A 23,437-nucleotide genomic window follows, 5' to 3' on the forward strand; every position below is an offset into this window, starting at 1 on the left:
ATCCTCCCTCTGTTCAGTGTGTTGTTCACAGTTTTTCTTGCTCAGCAAAAATAACCAGCGACTGGAAGCTGGCAACTTGCATTGATTGTGTGTATGTAGTGGATCTGAGCGGCGACTGGAAGCTGGCAACTTGCATTGATTGTGTGTATGTAGTGGATCTGAGCGGCGACTAGAAGCTGGCAACTTGCATTGATTGTATCTATGTAGTGGATCTGAGCGCTCCAATGCGTGCATTGCTACGTCACATTTTACTTGACAAACATGGAAGTTTATTTTGGCCTACATTGTCTTTATAGGGAGATTTGCGCTTTGATAGATTGACCTGCTGAAACTTTATTTTTGACAATAAGAGGAGCCCCCACATTAGTCATTTTCTGCCAGCTGGATTACAGGATTGTATGATAATTTTTGAAGTTCAAGATGCAGGTCCGAACGGTCCTTGAAGTGAAAGTTATGGATGTGCAGAAGAAGCGGAATCCCTCTAAACATTACGTGAGTACTCTATTTGTCTCTGCCAGTGCCAGACACTTGGCTTGTGCTTCATGATCATAAACAATGCATTGAAGTTTTGTCTGGGCTATTGCTTTCAATACGTGCACAGGTTTATTATTTTATTATACTTTTGTGGTCATTCTTCTGTCAATAAGTAAGAACCTCAGTTATCCATATTGTAGACTTAATGCACTGGGACAAGTGGGAACAATGCTAGTCTCTATGGAGGAAAATAAATTAGTCCACCAGGTCCAATAGGATTAATTAGCTTTAATGGCAGGCGTTTTTGCTTAATATCCTGCATCATGGAGATATTTTGTTGAATTTGATCTTTGACAAAGTCTTGAGAATTTGGTAGTCATGCAGATATTATGCTGACTTGCATGCAGAGTGATGTGGATATGGTCAGATACCATGTTGGATTTTATTGCAAGTTTGCAACCCATTATTATTTTAAAGGAATGTGATTTTTTTTAAAATTATTATTATTATTTTTTTTACAAATGTAGGATCTTAATTTGACCACCCTGTTCCAGGAGAATGTTCCTGAAATGCAGGGAATGTAAAACATGTAGTGTATTTCAGGTTTAAAAAGGCATCTGAAGTTTGGAATTTCCACTTTTAAATTTTGGACTTGATTTTCCCTTATGAAAAATGTAGCTATTATTCACATTTTCTGTTGCTGCAGTATTATTTTCCTACTGTATCAAACTGGCTCAAATTAAAATCCTACATCTGTATTGTACATTTAGCAGTACTATGTTGGGCCCAAAACACTGCCATAATAAATATACAAAATGTATGTCATACGAACAAATGAGGTGTCTGAACTAGAGGTCAACCGATTATGATTTTTCAATACCGATATCGATTATTGGAGGACCAAAAAAAAGCAGATAGCGATTCATCGGCCGATTAAAAAAAATGTATTTGTAATAATGACAATTACAACAATACTGAATGAACACTTATTTTAACTTAATATAATACATCAATAAAATAAATTTAGCCTCAAATAAAATGAAACATGTTCAATTTGGTTTAAATAATGCAAAAACAAAGTGTTGGAGAAGAAAGTAAAAGTGCAATATGTGCCATGTAAAAAAGCTAACGTTTAAGTTCCTTGCTCAGAACATGAGAACGTATGAAAGCTGGTGGTTCATTTCAACAGGAGTCTTCAATATTCCCAGGTAAGAAGTTTTAGGTTGTAGTTATTATAGGAATTATAGGACAATTTCTCTCTATACAATTTGTATTTCATATACCTTTGACTATTGGATGTTCTTATAGGCACTTTAGTATTGCCAGTGTAACAGTATAGCTTCCGTCACTCTCCTCGCCCCTATCTGGGCTCGACCCAGGAACACATCAACAACAGCCACCCTCGAAGCAGCGTTACCCATCGCTCCACAAAAGCCACGGCCCTTGCAGAGCAAGGGGAACAACCACTCCAAGTCTCAGAGCGAGTGACGTTTGAAACGCTATTAGCGCGCACCCCGCTAACTAGCTCGCCATTTCATATCGGTTACATCAGCCTAATCTTGGGAGTTGATAGGCTTGAAGTCATAAACAGCTCAATGCTTGAAGCACAGCGACGAGCTGCTGGCAAAACGCATGAAAGTGCTGTTTGAATGAATGCTTACGAGCCTGCTGTTGCCTACCATTTCTCAATCAGACTGCTCTATGAAATCATAGACTTAATTTTAAAATAATAACACCCAGAAATACGAGCCTTAGGTCATTAATATGGTCGAATCCGGAAACTATCATCTCAAAAACAAGACGTTTATTCTTTCAGTGAAATACGGAACCGTTCCGTATTTTATCTAACGGGTGTCATATCCATAAGTCTAAATATTCCTGTTACATTGCACAACCTTCAATGTTATGTCATAATTAAGTAAAATTCTGGCAAATTAGGCGGCCCAAACTGTTGCATATACACTGCAATGAATGCAAGAGAAGTGACACAATTTCACCTGGTTAATATTGCCTGCTAACCTGGATTTCTTTTAGCTAAATATGCAGGTTTAAAAATATATACTTCTGTGTATTGATTTTAAGAAAGGCATTGATGTTTATGGTTAGGTACAGTCGTGCAACGATTGTGCTTTTTTTCACAAATGCGCTTTTGTTAAATCATCCCCCGTTTGGCGAAGTTGGCTGTCTTTGTTAGGAAGAAATAGTCTTCACAGAGTTCGCAACGAGCCAGGTTAGCAGGCAATATTAACTAAATATGCAGGTTTAAAAATATATACTTGTGTATTGATTTTAAGAAAGGCATTGATGTTTATGGTTAGTTACACATTGGAGCAAGACAGTCCTTTTTTGCGATTACGCACCGCATCGATTATATGCAACGCAGGACACGCTAGATAAACTAGTAATATCATCAACCATGTGTAGTTAACTAGTGATTATGATTGATTGATTGTTTTTTATAAGATAAGTTTAATGATAGCTAGCAACTTACCTTGGCTTCTTACTGTATTCGCGTAACAGGCAGTCTCCTTGTGGAGTGCAATGTAATCAGGTGGTTAGAGAGTTGGACTAGTTAACTTTAACACGGAACCCAAACCGGCTGCGCTCGTGCGCCATCGTGCGCTATCGTGCATACATTTATTATGCCCCCCACACCAAACACGATCACGACACACAGGTTAAAATATCAAAACAAACTCTGAACCAATGACATTAAATTGGGGACAGGTCGAAAATTATTAAACATGTATGGCAATTTAGCTAGTTAGCTTGCACTTGCTAGCTAACGTTAATTTGTCCTATTTAGCTAGCTTGCTGTTGCTAGCTAATTTGTCATGGGATATAAACATTGAGTTGTTATTTTACCTGAAATGCACAAGGACCTCTACTCTGACAATTAATCCACACATAAAATGGCCAACCGAATCGTTTCTAGTCATCTCTCCTCCTTCCAGGCCTTTTCATCGTTTAACTTATATGGTGATCACATCTAATTGTATTACCACAACTACTGGCAAAACAGTTCGTCTTTCAGTCACCCTCGTGGGTATAACCAATGAGGAGATGGCACGTGGGTACCTGCTTCTATAAACCAATGAGGAGATGGGAGAGGCAGGACTTTTAGCACGATCTGCGTCAGAAATAGGAATGAGTTCTATTTTAGCCCTTGGTGTCGCAGACGCTCGTTGGCGCGCATTAGCAGTGTGGGTGCAACAATTGAATAACATGGATTTCTAAATTTAACCTCTCTGATCTACCCATCCCGGATCCGGTATCGTGAATACAGACTCAAGCTCATTACCATTACGCAACGTTAACTATTCATGAAAATCGCAAATGAAATTAAATAAATATGCTAGCTCTCAAGCTTAGCCTTTTGTTAACAACACTGTCATCTCAGATTTTCAAAATATGCTTCTCAACCATAGGAACACAATCATTTGTGTAACAGTAGCTAGCTAGCGTAGCATTTAGCGTTAGCATTATCGTTAGCATTTAGCAGGCAACACTTTCACAAAAACCAGAAAAGCATTCAAATAATCATTTACCTTTGAAGAACTTCAGATGTTTTCAATGAGGAGACTCTGTTAGATAGCAAATGTTCAGTTTTTCCTGAAAGATTATTTGTTTAGGAGAAATTGCTCCATTTGGTGCGTCACGTTTGGCTACCAAAAAAAACCGAAAATCCAGTCATCAATTACACCGAACTTTTTTCCAAATTAACTCCATAATATCGACTGAAACATGGCAAACGTTGTTTAGAACCAATCCTCAAGGTGTTTTTCACATATCTCTTCTATGATATATCTTTCGTGGAAGTGTGCGTTTCGTTCTGAATCCCAGGACAAAATGACCGCAACTGGAGATTACGCACAAATTTAGATAAAGGCCACCGGGCGGACCCCTGGAAAATGTAGTCTCTTATGGCCAATCTTCCAATGATATGCCTACAAATACGTCACAATGCTGCAGACATCTTGAAGAAACCACAGAAAGAACATGGTCGTTCCTGCTGCATTCACAGCCATATAAGGAGATATTTGAAAACAGAGCTTCAGAGATTCTGCTCATTTCCTGTTAGACGTTTCATCTTGGTTTCGCCTGTAGAATGAGTTCTGTGGCACTCACAGATAAAATCTTTGCAGTTTTGGAAACGTTAGACTGTGTTCTTTCCAAAGCTGTCAATTCTATGCATAGTCGAGCATCTTTTCATGACAAAATATTGCGCTTAAAACGGGCACGTTTTTTTTATCCAATAATGAAATAGCGCCCCTATAGGCTTAACAGGTTAATTTGCAACGCTCGCGCACGCGACGTGCCCGGTCTGGTCAGCATGTAAGGTTGCAAGATTGAATCCCCAAGCTGACAAGGTAAAAATCTGTCATTCTGTCCCTGAACAAGGCAGTTAACCCACCGTTCCTAGGACGTCATTGAAAATAAGAATGTGTTCTTAACTGACTTGCCTAGTTAAATAAAGGATAATAAAGGTGTAAAAAAATTTGTCCAAGTCGGTGTCCAAAAATAACGATTTCCGATTGCTATTAAAACTTGAAATCGTCCCTAATTAATCGGCCATTCTGATTAATCGGTCGACCTCTAGTCTGAACTGACATTACATGAACTGCACAGCTCAAAATGTACTCTCTATGCATTCTCGTAGACATGCTGTATTTACCACACTTTAAGACACTGTTTTCTAAACCCATTATCCAAGGCATTTGGTCATGCCGTCAGCACTCAATTAACTGCACAGGAACTTGCTCCACCCTGCAACACATTATTTCTGTAGTGAACTATGATGTAAAATCAAGACTTGATTTCACGTAGGACACTTACATTTTTACAGATTGTAGCCATGTGTAACAACACTCAAAACTCACATGCAAATGCAGAACAATAGCATATGTTTCTGCAGTAGAAGAAAGGGTGTGCCCAAGTGTTTGTGGCACATAGTGAGTGCCAGCTCCCACTCTAGCCATATAGTTATAGCCAACAGCCCCCTGTGGAATCTATGCCATGGCTGTAGACTAGAGTCTGACAAAACAAGATTGTAAAATACTCGGAAATGTAACCTAACTAGCTGGAGTTACTATCAAAGTAAGAGCTAATGAAGTGTAAATATTGGATTATTTCCTTGAGTTGTTTGAATTTCAAACCCAGAATAAAGTGGCAAATGGTTAAAACCTGTTGACCCCCTCTATGACCCCACACAGGATTCAAATGAGGTGTGTGCCGACAGACAGGCCTAATGAGTTAACTTGACCTCTACTGACCTCTTGAAGTTTAGTCTGAAGGGAATGCTCTATGTAAGTTTGGGGACAGTCAAAACTAAGTGATATTATGTGTCTTTGATGAATGGGACTTTGTTGTTAATAAGTCTTCCTTGTGTGTTTTCTTCCGTAGGTGTACCTCATCAATGTCACATACTCTGACTCCACCTCTCATGTCATCTACAGGAGATACAGCACTTTTTTTGATCTCCAGGTAAGTTTCACCATAGAGCAATGATGTAGAACCATTCCCCAGTATCTGTTTGATCATGCACTCAATCATCTTAAACTTATAGTAGGGTGAACTTGCATTAAAAACAGTGAATCTGTATGCTATAGCATCTCACAGAGCTATTTTCCTTACCATGCATACATTTCCTCACTCACCTTTTCTCGACCCTGTCCTGTCCATGGAGGTTCAATGGATTTCCTATCAAACTGACTTGCTGCCCTCTAAATGGATGATAATACTTATGATATATTGCAATATGTTGCAAAAAACATTGCTATGAGATTCTCTATGAGATGAGACCAACATAAATGTTTTTGTGATGGCCATCTGCTGCTCAATGGGGAGTCAAACCTCAATGCCCTCAGTGTATTTCCCACAACATTATGTTTCAATCAGGGGAAGCCCCAACTGAATGGTCCCATTGAAGACCACTGGTTCCTGACTGAAGTAGGGAAAATCCCATTGCACACGTGTCATACGTCCTGCAGACTAGTCGTGAGAGAGGAAAAAATTACCTCAGGCTGAGAGATTGGCTGTGGGGTGAAGTAGCCTCTTAATCGGTTGGAGGGACATAAAGTTGCCCTCGAGGGAAACTTCTTGGGCTTCTGATCCCAAACATTCCAATTGAAACCCATAAAGAGCCCACCACAGCTCTGAACAGGGTGGGCTCTCCGGTCTCTGTAATAGTAGAAAGAAAATGTGGATGTATGTGCATAAATCGGCATCAAGTCTCTGTGAAACCCTGTCTGATACTCTCTCATTACACTTTAATTACATTGCATTTCACAGTTGGAAGAGGCTCTTATCCTTTTTATATTTTACTGGGCAAGTCAGTTAAGAACAAATTCTTATTTACAATGACAGCCTAGGAACAGTGGGTTAACTGCCTTCAGGGGCAGAACAACAGATTTTTTACCTTGTCAGCTCAGGGATTTGAGTCCAACGCGCTAACCACTAGGCTACCTGCCACCACTAGGCTACCTGCCACCACTAGGCTACCTGCTGCTGCCTCAAAAGTGAGGTAGATAGGTCAGACAACCACGTTATGGCCAGTAAAACCTTGTTATGTCCAGCCAGACTGTATTTCAGGTCTCATGACTGTGATGAAGGCCGCAGAGGAAACCCTTTGTTCCAGGGGCACTTGGTAATAGCCAGGAAAATTATGCTGTCCTACTCTGTTTGATGGAAACATAGCTTCTCCCCTGTCTCTGTGTCTGTAAATATTAGTATTGTCCAGAGATCACTGCTGCTGGCTCTGGCTCACTGTCTGTGCTAATCAGTGAGGAGAAACGGTCAACAGCTGTCCACACAAGGAATGGGTGAAGATACTGCCTTTTACAAGTCCCTTATAGGTCTTTGAACATAGTCATACTGTATGGTCCATTAATCAGTTACGGTGTTGTTTAGTCCTCATATTGAATGCACTGACTGAAAGTATATGATAGAGATGTATATGTTATCATTGTGGGACCAGGTACAGCAAGAAGGGCAGAGACAATCCACGAAATGGATTCTCCACTTGTCACTCACAACCATGATTATAACATTACAGCTAACAGGGTTAGTTATCTTCACCAACATCTCCAAATCCTCATCTGAACAATGTTTTGTGTTTTTCTGGAACCAGTTAAGTTTAAAGCTTGATTCTATTGTAGCCCAATTTGAGAATGATACGTTCACACAGGCTTGGTGTTTCGTATTTTATTAGGATCCCCATTAGCTGACGCAATAGCAGCTGCTACTCTTGCTGGTGTGCTTTATAGATCTGTAGATGAAAACACTGAACACTGATGGAGTGATTGAGTCTCCTCTGGAAGTCATTCTTCCAGGCCAGTGACATTTGCAACCTCCATGGGGGTCCAGCTGAGGAGACGGCATGCCCAATCCCAAGTCATGATCAGGAATGAGGGAAGGCCACTGGGGAGTGAAATGAACACCAAATATGATGAAAGAGAGAGATAAGGGCAGCCAAACCCTCCCCTAAACCCAGGCGACGCTGGGCCAATTGTGCTATGGGATTATGGGATTCCTGGTCATGGCCGGTTGTAACATTATGAGATTTTATTGTACTTATTTAGGGCTACTAATGTTGTAGAAATCTAGCAATAGTTAGTGTACATGATCCACTCCTCAAAGCTGGGGCCGAGAGACTGAAAAACAGCTTCTATCTCAAGGCCATCAGACTGTTAAACAGCCACCACTAACATTGAGTGGCTGCTGCCAACACACTGACTCAACTCCAGCCACTTTAATAATGGGAATTGATGGGAAATTATGTAAAATATATCACTAGCCACTTTAAACAATGCTACCTAATATAATGTTTACATACCCTACATTATTCATCTCATATGTATACGTATATACTGTACTCTATATCATCTACTGCATCTTTATGTAATACATGTATCACTAGCCACTTTAACTATGCCACTTTGTTTACATACTCATCTCATATGTATATACTGCACTCAATACCATCTACTGTATCTTGCCTATGCCGTTCTGTACCCTCACTCATTCCTATATCTTTATGTACATATTCTTTATCCCCTTACACTTGTGTCTATAAGGTAGTAGTTTTGGAATTGTTAGCTAGATTACTTGTTGGTTATTACTGCATTGTCGGAACTAGAAGCACAAGCATTTCGCTACACTCGCATTAACATCTGCTAACCATGTGTATGTGACAAATAAAATTGTCCAGTGTCCAGATTTGATTTGATTTGAATTCCTCTCTATTCTATGAAATCTTCTAGTGGCTCATCTGATCACTCTACAATTCTTGTGTTCTGCTAAGTAGAAGCTCATCTCTGTTCTTTGCCCTTTAAGCTCAATCACACTGTTCAGTTAGACGCTTGCAGGGAACAGGAACATGCTTTGCACTCTCTGGCTCGCCAAGGAATCATAATATACTTTATTAAGAAATAATTACATCTCAGCTCAATACTTTGTGGATGGTGTGTAGACAGTTGTAACGTGAAGCCGCACTTTTTCATGTGTTTATGAAATTGCCTGTCATAGTTTGTTGTCTGTTTTCAAGATGCAGTAGCTCCTCACAGCTAGCTGTGTAGTATTGTTAGCCAGTGTTTACTAGTTTAGCTAGTAATTTCTATTTAAGATGAAGTATGGTGATGGTTTACGTACACTTACTCCTAATGTTGCCAAACTCTCTAGCACACTCATCAGAGCTCTTTACTGCTCCTCAGGGATGCAATCATAAATCACTAGAAACCATTTTTCAAATCAGGTTGACTCTTCCCTCATCTTTTGCTGAGTGTAAAACACATAATAATTCAACACATTTCTCACCAGTTCCTGAAATTTAGCTCAATAAAGGCTTTAATATTGTTGGGTGTAAAATGATGCTGAGCATTCCTACAACATAATTTCAGGTGTGTGGCTGAGGGAAATGGTTTGACCCACAAATGTTGAGCTACGCAGAAATGATCGTGAGTCAAACAGAGATTCTACCCTAAATAAACTTTCCCGCTCCACACCCTTGGATCACAGAAGACATAACACAGAGATCATGACATTCCACTGGGGGATTGTTGCATATGCAAGTTGGCCGCTTTCCCTTCACTCTCCACTTGGGTGGAAACTCCTCTACAGGTCCCATAGTTGCCTTATTTTTGGGTTGAGGCATTGGAGCAGAATCAGATCATCTCCTCTGTCTGCACTGTAATTTGTCTGCTGCCATAGTTTCCTCCTGACATACTGTAAGCTGGCTCCATAACAAGTTTCTTCACTTTTTAAAACTTCTATCCAGAATCCCAAGAGCTTTGAGGTCATTTCGAGTGTGAAAGTAGCCTATTAATCATGAAACCCTGATAAAAGTTCAGTACAGGCTCACACCTGAGTTAATTTCTTTATTAACATTTTTTATTTCACCTTTATTTAACCAGGTTGGCTAGTTGAGAACAAGTTCTCATTTGCAACTGAGACCTAGCCAAGATAAAGCGTAGCAATTCGACACATACAACAACACAGAGTTACACATGGAATAAACAAAGCATATAATAAATAGGCCATGGTGGCCGATTTGACACACTGAATTCTATCTGAGAAGTAGTTGGTAAACCAGGCGAGGCAATAATTTGAGAAACCAAGGCTGTCGAGTCTGCCAATAAGAATGTTGTGATTGACAGAGTCGAAAGCCTTGGCCAGGTCGATGAATATGGCTGCACAGTAATGTCTCTTATCGATGGCGGTTATGATGTCGTTTAAAACCTTGAGTGTGGCTGAGGTGCACCCATGACTAGCTCTGAAACCAGATTGCATAGCGGAGAAGGTATGGTGGCATTCGAAGTGTAATCTTCTCAAGTTTGTTAACTTGGCTTTCGAAGACCTTAGAAAGACAGGGTAGGATAGATATAGGTCTGTAGAAGTTTGGGTCTAGAGTGTTACCCCCTTTGAAGAGCTTTAACAATCTTTGGGAATCTCAGACGATACGAAAGAGAGGTTGAACAGGCTAGTAATAGGGGTTGCAACAATTTCGGCAGGTAATTTTAGAAAGAGAGGGTCCAGATTGTCTAGCCCGGCTGATTTGTAGGGGTCCAGATTTTGCAGCTCTTTCAGAACATCAGCTATCTGGATTTGGGTAAAGGAGAAATGGTGGGGGCTTTGGCGGGTTGCTGTGGAGGGTGTCGGGCAGTTGACCTGGGTAGGGGTAGCCATGTGGAAAGCATGGCCAGCCGTAGAGGAATGCTTCTTGAAATTCTCAATTATAGTGGATTTATCGGTGGTGACAGTGTTTCCTAGCCTCAGAGCAGTGGGCAGCTGAGAGGAGGTGCTCTTATTCTCCATGGACTTTACAGTGTCCCAGAACTTTTTAAGCAACGGAAGGCAGGATTAGGGCTGTTGTGGTGACTGTATTACCACCACACCGGCGGTCACGAGTCTTGAAGGCAGTCAAATTCCACGTGACCATTTAGTAACGATAATTAGGCTTCTCCAAGTTCTGATGCTGCTGATGGTCATTAGTAGCCTATCAAACTTGCTAACTGCCTGGTACTCAGCACTCTATTGTCCCTCAAACACTTCATGAGAGCCCATGAGCTCATGTCTCGCAACATTTCAATTGGCATTGCAAATGCACAAGACAACAGAGTGATGGCCTCTACTAAAAAGAGGATAATCAGCTTTCTATAGGCTAGGCCTACTATATTTATTTTTCAACTTTCCTAATATTAAGCACATTGCTTATATTTACAACAGGAGTATAGCCTACCTAGATGGCATGAAAATAAACCATAGGGAAAAGCATCCTCCATTGACTATTTAAGTGCATAGATTACATGTATTTTTCCCGCGGCCCCTGTTTCGATACAGGTGCATGATAATGGTCCATTCTAAATCAAAACAAATTTCACACAGTACCAGTATATACCAATTGCCATCTTACAAACTGAGGCAGCAGAATTTGTGAAAATTAATATTTGTGTCATTCTCAAAACTTTTGGCCACGACTGTACAATAAAGTATTTTTACTTAATAACTTTTGACCACTGCCCAAATGCCTTCCCACCAGTACATTAGCATACTTTATACACTGTTACACACGCACTTATCACACAGTATTCCATACATAAGTTAAGGCCACGCATGAACAAAGGAACCTATATTCGGAGAGCCTGTTTTTGTCCTGCTCTTCACTTTAGTGCAGGGCATGTGATGTCCATAGTCTCTTTGTCGCAAAACCTGATCTTCTTAAAAATATACGTTTGTCTAGCTGTGTCCATTCCAGGTGGTGCTGGTACAGGCAGACCATCTATGGGAGGAAGGATGTCAGCGTTGTGCAGCAGCTGAAACATGGTCTCGACAGTCCAAACACTCCTTGGCAACAACACCAGGCTCCAGAGCATCGAAACTGTAAAACAGGGAATAACAACATTACAACCCTGCACAACATCAATTCGCCTCCCGAGTTTTGATAAGAAGATTGTGGTGGAGCTTGTGCATAGTCCGCCTGGCACAATACTAGAGCACAAACTTGTCCATGTTTTGGCCACTGGTACACCTACTTGAGAGCTCTTTGTCTACACCCAAATTTAGCATTGTTCACACCCTCTTAAGCCAGCCCCACCCATCTCTTTAAGGATTCACATGAGGTCATGTGCTAAACAGTGAGTAGTGTAGTAAGGATTAAGACTAGTGATCTTAAGTGGTAGTAGCCTACAGTAAGGAGAAATTCTGGGTCTTTCACCCATCTCTTTAAGGATTCACGAGGGCATGTGGTAAAAGCATGCTATGTCAAATAAAATCTTTGTTTATTTGTCACATGCACAGGATAAAGTAAGTGTAAATGGTAGTGATAGTACTTGTAAAACAGAAAGTGTCCAGATAAAAATATTTTATACATGTTTTATTGTTATTAGATGACGCTTACCCAACAAACTTGCCTAAATTGATGGGTCCTGTGAAGGAAATACTATAACCACCCCTCACCCACATCTAAGTGGATGGGGCACTATTGTCTAGACATGTGCACATGTTCATGAAATACAATCGATGGCCGTAATCACCCGTAGACACACCTGCTAATTTGATGGGTCATGTAATAATGAGGCCGAAGTGGAGTCTTTTGTTTAGACATGCAGCTAGCTATGTAGATAGCTTGCTAAACGATAAACCGGCATAACCCCAACTCATACTTCTAACAATACAAACATTTTCATAGCTGTAGTCTGAATATGCAGGTAGCTAAAGCTAACAAACTAGCTTCAAATGTTAGCTTGCTAACATTGCCGATGTGACTGCCCGATGTGGTCTCAACAGGCTATTCTGTTACGATGTCGTCGAAGAACCATCTACTATCTCCGGCCCACTAGCTTTTCTGAACGCTGTGTACCCTGCTTGCCTAGCGTAGTATGACTTCCGAACGGCACCCTGACTCACCTATTGCTGCTCTTTTGACCCTATGATCACTCGGCTACAAAGCTGATGCCCCCTGGACTCAGGTCCTGTATGTACCTAACTGACCCGCTCTGCCGATTCATCACCATTTACCTGTTGTTTTCTTAGCTCTCCTTGCTTTTTGCCTCTCTAATGTCAATATGCCTTGTCTACAGCTGTCTTGGCTAGTTCTTATTGTTTTATTTCACTGTAGAGCCCTCAGTCCCGCTCAACATGCCTTAGATAGCTCTTTTGTCCACCCCACACACATGCGGAGACCTCACCTGGCTTAACTGGTGCCTCCAGAGACGAAACCTCTCTCATCATCACTCAACGCCTAGGTTTACCTCCACTGTACTCACATCCTACCATACCATTGCCTCTACATTATGCCCTGAATCTATTCTACCACACCCAGAAATCGGCTCCTTTTGTTCTCTGTTCTCAAAGCACTAGACGACCAGTTCTCATAGCCTTTAGCCGTACCCTTATCCTACTCCTCCTCTGTTCCTCTGATGATGTAGAGGTTAACCCAGGCCCTGTAGCCCCCAGTTAAACTCTTATTCCCCAGGCGCTATTGTTTGTTGACTTCTGTAACCGTAGAAGCCTTAGTTTCATGCATGTTAACATCAGAAACCTCCTCCCTAAGTTTGTTTTATTCACTGCTTTAGCACACTCCGCCAACCCTTTAGTCCTAGCCGTGTTTGAATCCTAGCTTAAGACTCAATGGAAATCTGAAATTTCCATCCCCAACTACAACATTTTCCGCCAAGATAGAACTGCCAAAGGGGGTGGAGTTGCAATCTACTGCAGAGATAGTCGTCAGAGTTCTGTCATGCTATCTAAGTCTGTGCCCAAACAGTTCGAGCTCCTACTTTTAAAAATCCACCTTTCCAGAAATAAGTCTCACCTTTGCCGCTTGTTATAGACCCCCCTCAGCCCCCAGCTGTGCCCTGGACACCATATGTGAATTGATTGCCCCCCATTTATCATCAGAGTTCATACTGTTAGGTGACCTAAACTGGGATATGCTTAACACCCCGACTGTCCTACAATTTGATAGATGCCCCCAATCTCACACAAATGAACCACCAGGCACCCTCATAAATATCATCCCGACCAACCTGCCGTCTAAATACACCTCTGCTGTCTTCAACCAGGATCTCAGTGATCACTGTCCCATTGCCTGCGTTCGTAATGGGTCCGCGGTCAAACAACCACACCTCATCACTGTGAAACGCTCCCTAAAACACTTCTGCGAGCAGGCCTTTGTAATCGACTTGGCCCAGGTATCCTGGAAGGATATTGACCTCATCCCGTCAGTAGAGGATGCCTGGTTGTTCTTTAAAAGTGCTTTCCTCACCATAGTAAATGAGCATGCCCCATTCAAAAAATGTAGAACTAAGAACAGATATAGCCCTTGGTTCACTCCAAACTTGACTGCCCTTGACCAGCACAAAAACATCCTGTGGTGTACTGCATTAGCATCGAATAGCCCCCGCGATAGGCAACTTTTCTGGGAAGTTAGGGACCAATATACACAGGCAGTTAGTAAAGAAAACGCTAGCTTTTTCAAACAGAACTTTGCATCCTGTAGCACAAACTCCAAAAAGTTCTGGGACACTGCAAAGTCCATGGAGAACAAGAGCACCTCCTCCCAGCTGCCCACTTCTCTGAGGCTAGGAAACATTGTCACCACCGATAAATCTACGATAATCGAGAATTTCAATAAGCATTTTTCTATGGCTGGCCATGCTTTCCACCTGACTACCCCAACCCCGGTCAACAGCACTGCGCCCCCCACAGCAACTTACCAAAGCCTCCCCCACTTCTTCTTCACCCATATCCAGATAGCTGATGTTCTGAAAGAGCTACAACATCTGGACCCCTACAAATCAGCCGGGCTAGACAATCTCAAATCAAATCAAATTTTATTTGTCACATACACATGGTTAGCAGATGTTAATGCAAGTATAGCGAAATGCTTGTGCAATCTGGACCCTCTCTTTCTAAAATTATCCGCCACAATTGTTGCAAACCCTATTACTAGCCTGTTCAACCTCTCTTTCATATCGTCTGAGATCCCTAAAGATTGGAAAGCTGCCTCGATTATCCCCCTCTTCAGGGGGAGACACTCTAGATCCAAACTGTTACAGACCTATATCTATCCTACTCTGCCTTTCTAAAGTCTTCGAAAGCCAAGTTAACAAACAGATCACCAACCATTTTGAATCCCACCGTACCTTCTCCACTATGCAATCTTGTTTCCGAGCTGGTCATGGGTGCACCCCAGCCACGCTCAAAGTCCTAAACAATATAATAACCGCCATCGATAAGAGACAATACTGTGCAGCCGTCTTCACTGACTTGGCTAAGGCCTTCAAATCTTACAATCAACGCATTCTTATCGGCAGACTCAACAGGCTTGGTTTCTCAAATGACTGCCTCGCCTGCTTCACCAACTACTTCTCAGACAGAGTTCAGCGTGTCAAATCGGAGGGCCTGTTGTCCGGACCACTGGCAGTCTCTATGGGGGTGCCACAGGGTTCAATTCTCGGGCCGACTCTTTTCTCTGTATACATCAATGACGTCGCTCTGGAACGAATTGCAAAAATCACTGAAGCTGGAGTCTTATATCTCCCTCACAACTAGTAATTTAACAATTGTATTTGTATTTATGGATAACAAGTTTTTTATTAAGGCACATGGAAGTTCACATTTTCCAGATATATTTTCTTCCAAAAAAAACACATTTTGATAAAAATGAAGTTTATGTTCAAATGCTTCTCCTGTGAAGTAGTGATGTGCGGCATACGCCTAGTCACTTATGTTGGACCCTGATATGGCTATGCATAAGGACAACTCAGTGAATGCAATTTTTTCTTCTGAAATAGACTACATTTTCTTCATATATATCTTTAGACGAGTCTAAAATAAATAATGGATTTATTGTGATGGTTTAGACTATATTAAATTGATTTAGACTTTTTTATTTTATTTATTGTTGATGTTCCAAAGGTCTGCATCAGTGGCTTGTATGCTATGAGTGGAAGCCAGGAGATGCTAAATGTATTTATGTTAATTACCAGTCAATTACCATGAGACCGGCAGTTATTTGCTTGACAAATCACTGGCTCACAAAATGTCATGACCGCCTCAGCCCTCAGCTGCCCGAAATCAGAAATATCTTCCTCCATTAGTAAATCCATTAGCTTCTCTCTGTCTGTCACTCGCTCCCTGCACGCTGCTCGCTCTGCATGCGCTCTGCATGCGCTCTGCATGCGCTCTGCTCATGGCGGCTCTGGGTCTTCGAGTATCCATAGTATCAGCTCCATTTGAGCTGCTTAATGACGAGACATGAGAGAGCAGTTAGCTGTTAGCTCCTTTTCATCACTCTAAACTCAGATTTTCTGTTAAATAATCTCTCTCCCCGCCCTAACTCGATGTATAATGTCGGTCTCTGGTCAGGTAGCAGAGCTCTACCTCAAAGGATAAGATTGAGCGCATTCCATTTTCCAAGGAGAGGGAAATACCAAGGTCCAAAAGAAAGTTTCAGCAACAGCAGTAGAGAAAGAGAATTTAAAAAAAAAACTTTAGCTGGAAACTCTCTTATGACCTGATTTTTTGTGCATCTGATTAAATCACCAGTTGCGGACATTTTTCTTTCTTTAGCCCTCTCAAACAACCAAACCAGATATAATGTCTCTGCCCATATTAGCCTGGGACTGTTTATGCACCTGGTTCCTTTGACCACTTTGGCCTTGGCCCAGTCCCCTGGCCTAGATACGCATGTGATTTTGGGCTTACTTTTCACAGCATCAGTCCCTCTCCAGAGCATATCTGGAACAAGGCAGGGCAGGGCAGGACCACATCTGGAGCTGAGCAGGCTTGTTACTGTAGGACTCCAATGTGGATTGGTTTACTTTAGCACACTGCAATGATTTATTAGACCAGGAAACTCGAAAGTCGGTGAGCGGGACGCAAGCAGATACACACTTGACACTTAGGCATGCCCATGTTCGCACACTTACCAATTAATGCGCTCATCTATTCATGCACACGACATGCCAGATGTGGTTATGAACACAGACACAAACAGTACCAGTCAAAAGTTTGGACACACCTGCTCATTCAAGGCGTTTGCTTTATTTTTACTATTTTCTACATTGTATAATGATAGTGAAGACATCAAAACTATTAAATAACACTTATGGAATCATGTAGGAATCAAAAAAGTGTTAAACAAATCAAAATATATTTTATATTTGAGATTATTCAAAGTAGCCACCCTTTGCCTTGATGACAGCTTTGCACACTCTTGGCATTCTCTCAACCAGCTTCACCTGGAATGCTTTTCCAACTGTCTTGAAGGAGTTCCCACATATGCTTAGCATTAGTTGGCTGCTTTTCCTTCACTCTGTGGTCCAACTCATCCCAAACCATCTCAATTGGGTTGAAGTTGGGTGATTGTGGAGGCCAGGTCATCTGATGGAGCACTCCATCAGTCTCCTTCTTGGTAAAATAGCCCTTACACAACCTGGAGGTTTGTTGGGTCATTGTTCTGTTGAAAAATAAATGATAGTCCCACTAAGCGCAGACCAGATGGGATGGCGTATCGCTGCAGAATTCTGTTGTAGCCATGCTGGTTAATTGTGCCTTGAATTCTAAATAGATCACAGACAGTGTCACCAGCAAAGCACCATCACACCTCCTCCTCCATGCTTCATTGCTTTATCCTCTTCAGCAGACTATTCTACTGTGTAGAAAATAGTAAAATTAAGAAAAACCCTTGAATGAGTAGGTATGTCCAAACTTTTGACTCGTACTGTACGTACACACACACACCCAAATACACGTAAGCAAACTTGCAGGCATCCACGCATGTAAAGCAGAATGATTGTTTTTGTGATCTTGTCATAAAATATCACTTGATACAGAATGCCCACTGGGCACAGTCAATTCAACGTCTATTCAATTTCATTGAAATGACGTGGAAACAATGTTGATTCAACCCGTGTGAACCATTGGGTGGACTCTCCTAAATGCACACCTGTTGCCCTAACTCAATTATAATATTGGGTTACTCCATTTTACTCAGTGAAACGACTCAATGATCATGGTTCGAGGACTGTCTCTGAGACTAGGTTTAACATGTCTAGAACTCTTCATGCGATTAGGCTACCTACACTAATAGACACAGATTCAGATGACTGTTGTGAGTGACATAAGAGATCAAAGTGGGCCTGTGTCTGGTGACTGGTACGTAGTAGCTCTTCAGAGTCTGTATATACAGCCCACATTTGTAGTAATTTAATTGGGAGGTTGTCTGTAAGAGGTCAGGACCACCAAGTGCTTCTCTTTCCAATGATCTCATCTTCATTCCTCCACTTTGCGCTCCCTTGGCTTTGTCTGTCACATAACTATCAAATATACTTTATTACCACCAGTAATCGATTTAAGTTTGAAATAACATTGACCATACAAAAAAACAAACATAGCACGTAGGACTGTATTCATTCCAACTGTTATCTTGATGGTTGCCACAAGTGTCCATCCTTTAGTTTTAGAAGACAAAAGTTAAGATATCCATTGCGTTCTTTTTATTTTCAGATGCAGATCCTGGACAAGTTCCCAGTGGAGGGAGGGCAGAAGGACCCCAAAAAGAGAATAATTCCCTTCTTACCAGGTGAGCATGCTGACAAAAACTGGTTTAATCAACGTTGTTTCCACGTCATTTCAACCCAAAAAATGTTTGTGATGACATTTAATCAATGTGAAAAACGGATTTGATTTGCAAAAAGTCATCAACGTCCTGGTCTTTTTTTCTTGAAACTTTTAACCTAAATCCAATGATGTGGTGTTTTTGTTGTTGATTTCACATTCAATCCACGTTAGTAGAAAACTGAAACAAATGTCAATCAAAACTAGATGTTGAACAGCAGCATTTTAGAGGTGGGGGTTTGACACCACATTGAAACAAAATGCAATGAAACGCAAGAACACACAGAAAGGACCTGCTTCTCTATTATTTGGTCTGTTCTAACATAGCACATTTCTAGTTTTTCCATGGTTCCAGCTGGCTGAATAAGGCTGTGGTGTGCTTGTAGCATGGCAGTAAGAGGCTAATTTGATAACCTCAGCATGCCCCAGAGGAGTGAAGAGTGCCATTGTCAGAGAGCTGCACAGCACTCAAACGTCTGGATAGTATTGTTTACACCACCCTGTAAAACCTTGCCAGGGAGTGGGCTCTATGCACTTCCTCACTCTAAAATAAACAGTCGTCTTACTGTTATCATGACAGACAGAGAGACAGAAAGACAGACACACTCACATATTTTACATTTGTATTTTTCATGAAATCTTGTCTCGAGTACCACATACTATTTAGAATAGGCCTACTACATAATATGTCAGACCGTTTCTTAAAAAGTCCACTGCCGAATGCCTGGGTCTGGGCTAGTGTTATGCCACCTGGTGGTACTTTTAGAAACAGCACATTCAATGACAACTTAAAGTTCTATATCTCTTTTACAGGTAAACTCTTATTTCGGCGAAGTCAAGTCAGAGACGTGGCTGTGAAAAGGTTGAAGCATCTTAATGACTACTGCAGAGTAAGAACCAAGTATCTTGTTTTTGTCTTTGCTGTAAATGATGTACTGCTTGCTGCTTTAAAGGCCAACTGCTCTTTAACTCTTCCCACCTGTGAACACACACACGAGACACCCACGTCAAATCACACCCTGAAACCAACCCACGTTTGAATTCAGTCATGGCCGCTAGCATTTCTCAATGAACCAAATCTTGAATTGAGGCCAAATCAGGAAGTGCAGTCACCCTTCAATGAATGGCAAGAAGTCTTTTTAATACTTATAGCCTACTAAGTAGCCACATCTCACACGGTCCAGTCATTTCTTTAATAAATTGTCTAGTTTGAATGTCTTTGGAGCATGTTTTCTACACCAGCAGCATTCACTGGAAAGTCTAGCTCTATTTTTTTTATTGTGGAAAAACCGAAACCTGCCGTGTGAGCTGTGAATGCAGAGCCTTGTGACAGAAAATGCTGAGTCTGAAAGAGTAAAGTTCTAACATGTAATTATCAGATTTACACCAAATATAAAGACTGTATGTCCCTAATTCAGTATCATATGCATCATATTCATTGTGTATGCAAATGGTTTATTTCGAAAGTACTTTTCAAAGCAGACACAGTTGTAGTCCTGTCAGAGAGGGTTCTGGTAGCTATTGTCCTCCATCTGCTTTCCTCTGTCTTATCCCTGCTCCGGGCTCTGATACCTCTTCCTTCCCCTTCTCGTCTTCCTTACCTCCCCTTCATCCTCTGAGCTGCTGAGTAACAGGGCCTTACTGTAAACCAGGGTCCCCCAACTGGTGGTTCGCGGGCCGAATTTGGCCTGTGGGTGATTTTTATTTTCCTCCAGGTTTTCTTAGCAAAATAAATAACTAAATATGTATGTTTTTTAAGAAATGTATTTGTTGGACATAAAAGACTAAACCACCAGAAAAAGTATTCCTAAAGTATTCCCATGCATCATAGAGAGATATACACGCATGTGATCATATTCAAATGTAAGCAAGGTTTGAAATTATTATATTTTAGTCAAATATTATATCTGTTTGGGCTTCTTGCGGTGAATTTGCAGACTACAAATAATTTGTAATTATGTTTCGGTCCCCTGACCATCCTCTCAAGAAATAATCGTCCCTTGGTTGATGATCCTAGTTGATGATCTGGTGATCTCACACACACACACAGTCCTTTTGTGATATAGTGGCTTCCACATATGGAGTCAGTCAGTTGATGAAATTCAGGGTACATGTGACCACATTAGCTGATAGTTATCTTGATGATGTGTTAAGAAGTCTTGTCATTGTGAATAATCATTATACTATTTCACAATTATAATATTTTCCATCACTCTCCTTCTCGCCCTCCTTCCCTCTCTCCTTCTAGGCTGTGATGAGGCTCCCTAACCAGATCTCCCAGAGTGAGGAGGTGCTGAGTTTCTTTGAAACCAAGGCTGAGGACATCAACCCTCCTAAAGAGTGAGTTTCATTTACCTGGCGATCTCTCCCTACAGTATATTGTATATTGTCAGGTTTTAAAGGGCATCTATTTCTCAATTTCTTGCTTTTTACCAGGTTCTTCATGTTGTACTTTTCAGTTGTACTTTAAGGTATCAAACACTGCCCCCAAGTACAACAATAAACATGTTTATTTTAGGTTAATATGATAATACAAAGGATATGTTTTATTTGCTCGTGTGTGTGTGTGCATGTGTCAGAGCACTGGCAGCTGGTGCAGACGTCTCTCACCCACACTGACATGTATTGATCTCCAAGTGACCTCATGTCACATAGATGATGGATGGTCAACCAGGCTCTGAGCTTTTATTAGGCTCTGGTATCGCCGGAGAGGCGGGAGACTCCGGCAGCGCTGGAGAGGAGGGAGCGCCTGTAAGGATGGACCGGAGAGACAGCCTGGTGCGGGGAGCTGCCACCGGAGGGCTGGTGCGTGGAGGTGGTGATGATGCGGCAGCCCTCACTGGGGAGGTGACATACGCGGCGCTGGAATGTACCGCACCGGGCTGTGATGGGGACACCGTGCGCTCCACAGCATAACAGTAACCACGCAGTGCTTATTGTTGAACGAGAGGCGGACCAGCGCATGGAAATGTATTATAGTGGTTAAGTTCAGGTCAGACAAGGCATTACTAGAATTAATTTGATCATCCTCAGATTTATACCAGTAGGGTTTGGTATTTGATGTCAATGGACATTTGATAAGTGGAAACTTACATCTGCATTTAGTAATTTTTTTCTCTGAAGATTTGGCCATGTGTTGTAGGTTATTGTCCTGCTGAAAAGTGAATTCCTCTCCCAGTGTCAAGTGTAAAGCATACTGAAGCAGGTCTAGGATTTTCCATCCCATTCCTTTTTATCATTAAAACATCCTACTCTTTGCCTATGTCAAGCATACCATGATGCAGTCACCACCATGCTTGAAAATAAGGAGACACCCACTGGGCACAGATGTCAATTCAATGTCTATTCCACATTGGTTCAACATAATTTCATTGATTCAACCAGTGTGTGCCCAGTGGGCAAGTGGGCAGTTAAACATTGATGTGTTGTGTTGGATTTTCCCCAAAAGTATATTCCTTTGGTGTGCTTTTAAGCAGTATTACGTTAGTGCCTTGTTGCGTACAGGATTCATGTTTTGGAATATTTGATTCTGTATATTTGTATTCTTCTTTTCACTATGTCATTTAGGTAGGTCATTATTGTGGAGTCACTTCAATGTTGATCCATCCTCAGTTTTATCCCTTTACAGCCATTCAATTCCGTAGCTGTTTTAAAATCACCTTCCTTCCTGTCCTGCAGCTCAGTTCAGAAGGACGACTGTATCTTTGTTGTGTCTGGGTGTTTTACTATAACATCCACAGCATGATTATTAACTTGACCATGCTTAAAGAAATATTACATGTCTGATTTGCGAGAGGTACCAGGATTCTTGACTAAATGTAGTTGCTAAATTGTCCGATATAATTGTCCCAATACAATTTCCATTTGAATCCTTTAGCCTCAATGGAGAGTGGTGAAATGTTCGTCTTGAAGCATAGAAATCCAATGTCCAGTGTTTGATTCAATTAGAAAAATAGTAATACCTTTATTTGTCGTTCTTCTGTATACAAAAATGAATTTTGATCATTAAACTAAAGAAACAAACAGCATGGTTAACATGGTCTGGTATGGTCAAAAGACTTAATTGGAATTGAAAAACTGGATTGTTTGGAAAGATGCATAACCAAGGAACAAAGGACTCACGCGGCCTCAAGACTACAGCGTAGAAAAGACACACTTTGGTATGTAAAAGTAGTCTAACAAGTGCACACACTTTTTGATGGATAAATGGTTACATTTAAGTGTATGCCGACATTCATCATGCATACGTACAAAGTAATGGAAAGTTTTCTATTGGAGTGACTTATTTGGACAATGGATTGAATGCATAGAATCCGATTTCCAATCTCCGCTGCCTAATTCTTTGAATTGTGAATATGAATTATATAGTGGCACTGTTAAAAGGAAAGCAGCGCACCAGCGCGCTTATTGATCCATGTTCATGGTTGCACATTGAAATATAGGTATTATTCTGATAGCCTATTGAGGGAAGATGGTGGAAGAGAATTATACCAGTGCACATGGTGCTAGTGGTGGTGCCTTTATCAGAAAAGGACTTGGAAGGAGAAAGTTTCCCAAATGCGCAAATCCAGAAGGGGTAAACTGGGAAAGCTGACTCACAAAATGGACATATGGTGTTACTGATCTGATGACTGACAATAAGAATATTCAAGTTGTAATAAAGAAATGTTGAATGGATTCAAATAATTTATTGATTCCTATCATCACATGATACCTGAGGATGAAATAAAAAAATGATATGTTGAATTGGTATGAACCCAAATGGCAGCATATTAAGACATTTCTTGTTACTGTGTCCCAATGGATCTCAGGTTCAGCCCCAGTACCAGAGAAACCTGATGAA

General features: G+C 41.2%; 1 protein-coding gene across 1 annotated transcript in view; it reads left to right on the top strand.

Moving 5' to 3' along the window:
* LOC139381699 (SH3 and PX domain-containing protein 2A-like) overlaps positions 1-23,437 on the top strand; it is a 79,361-nt gene continuing 55,924 nt past the window's right edge. Inside the window, exons 1-5 of the mRNA XM_071125410.1 lie at positions 1-492; positions 5,878-5,958; positions 18,484-18,559; positions 19,408-19,484; positions 20,843-20,934. Of these exons, the coding sequence (XP_070981511.1) occupies positions 421-492; positions 5,878-5,958; positions 18,484-18,559; positions 19,408-19,484; positions 20,843-20,934 (398 nt within the window). The 5' untranslated portion in view covers positions 1-420. The remainder of the gene's footprint in view (positions 493-5,877; positions 5,959-18,483; positions 18,560-19,407; positions 19,485-20,842; positions 20,935-23,437) is intronic.

Source organism: Oncorhynchus clarkii, chromosome 23, assembly GCF_045791955.1.
Source record: "Oncorhynchus clarkii lewisi isolate Uvic-CL-2024 chromosome 23, UVic_Ocla_1.0, whole genome shotgun sequence".
Lineage (NCBI taxonomy): Eukaryota > Metazoa > Chordata > Actinopteri > Salmoniformes > Salmonidae > Oncorhynchus > Oncorhynchus clarkii.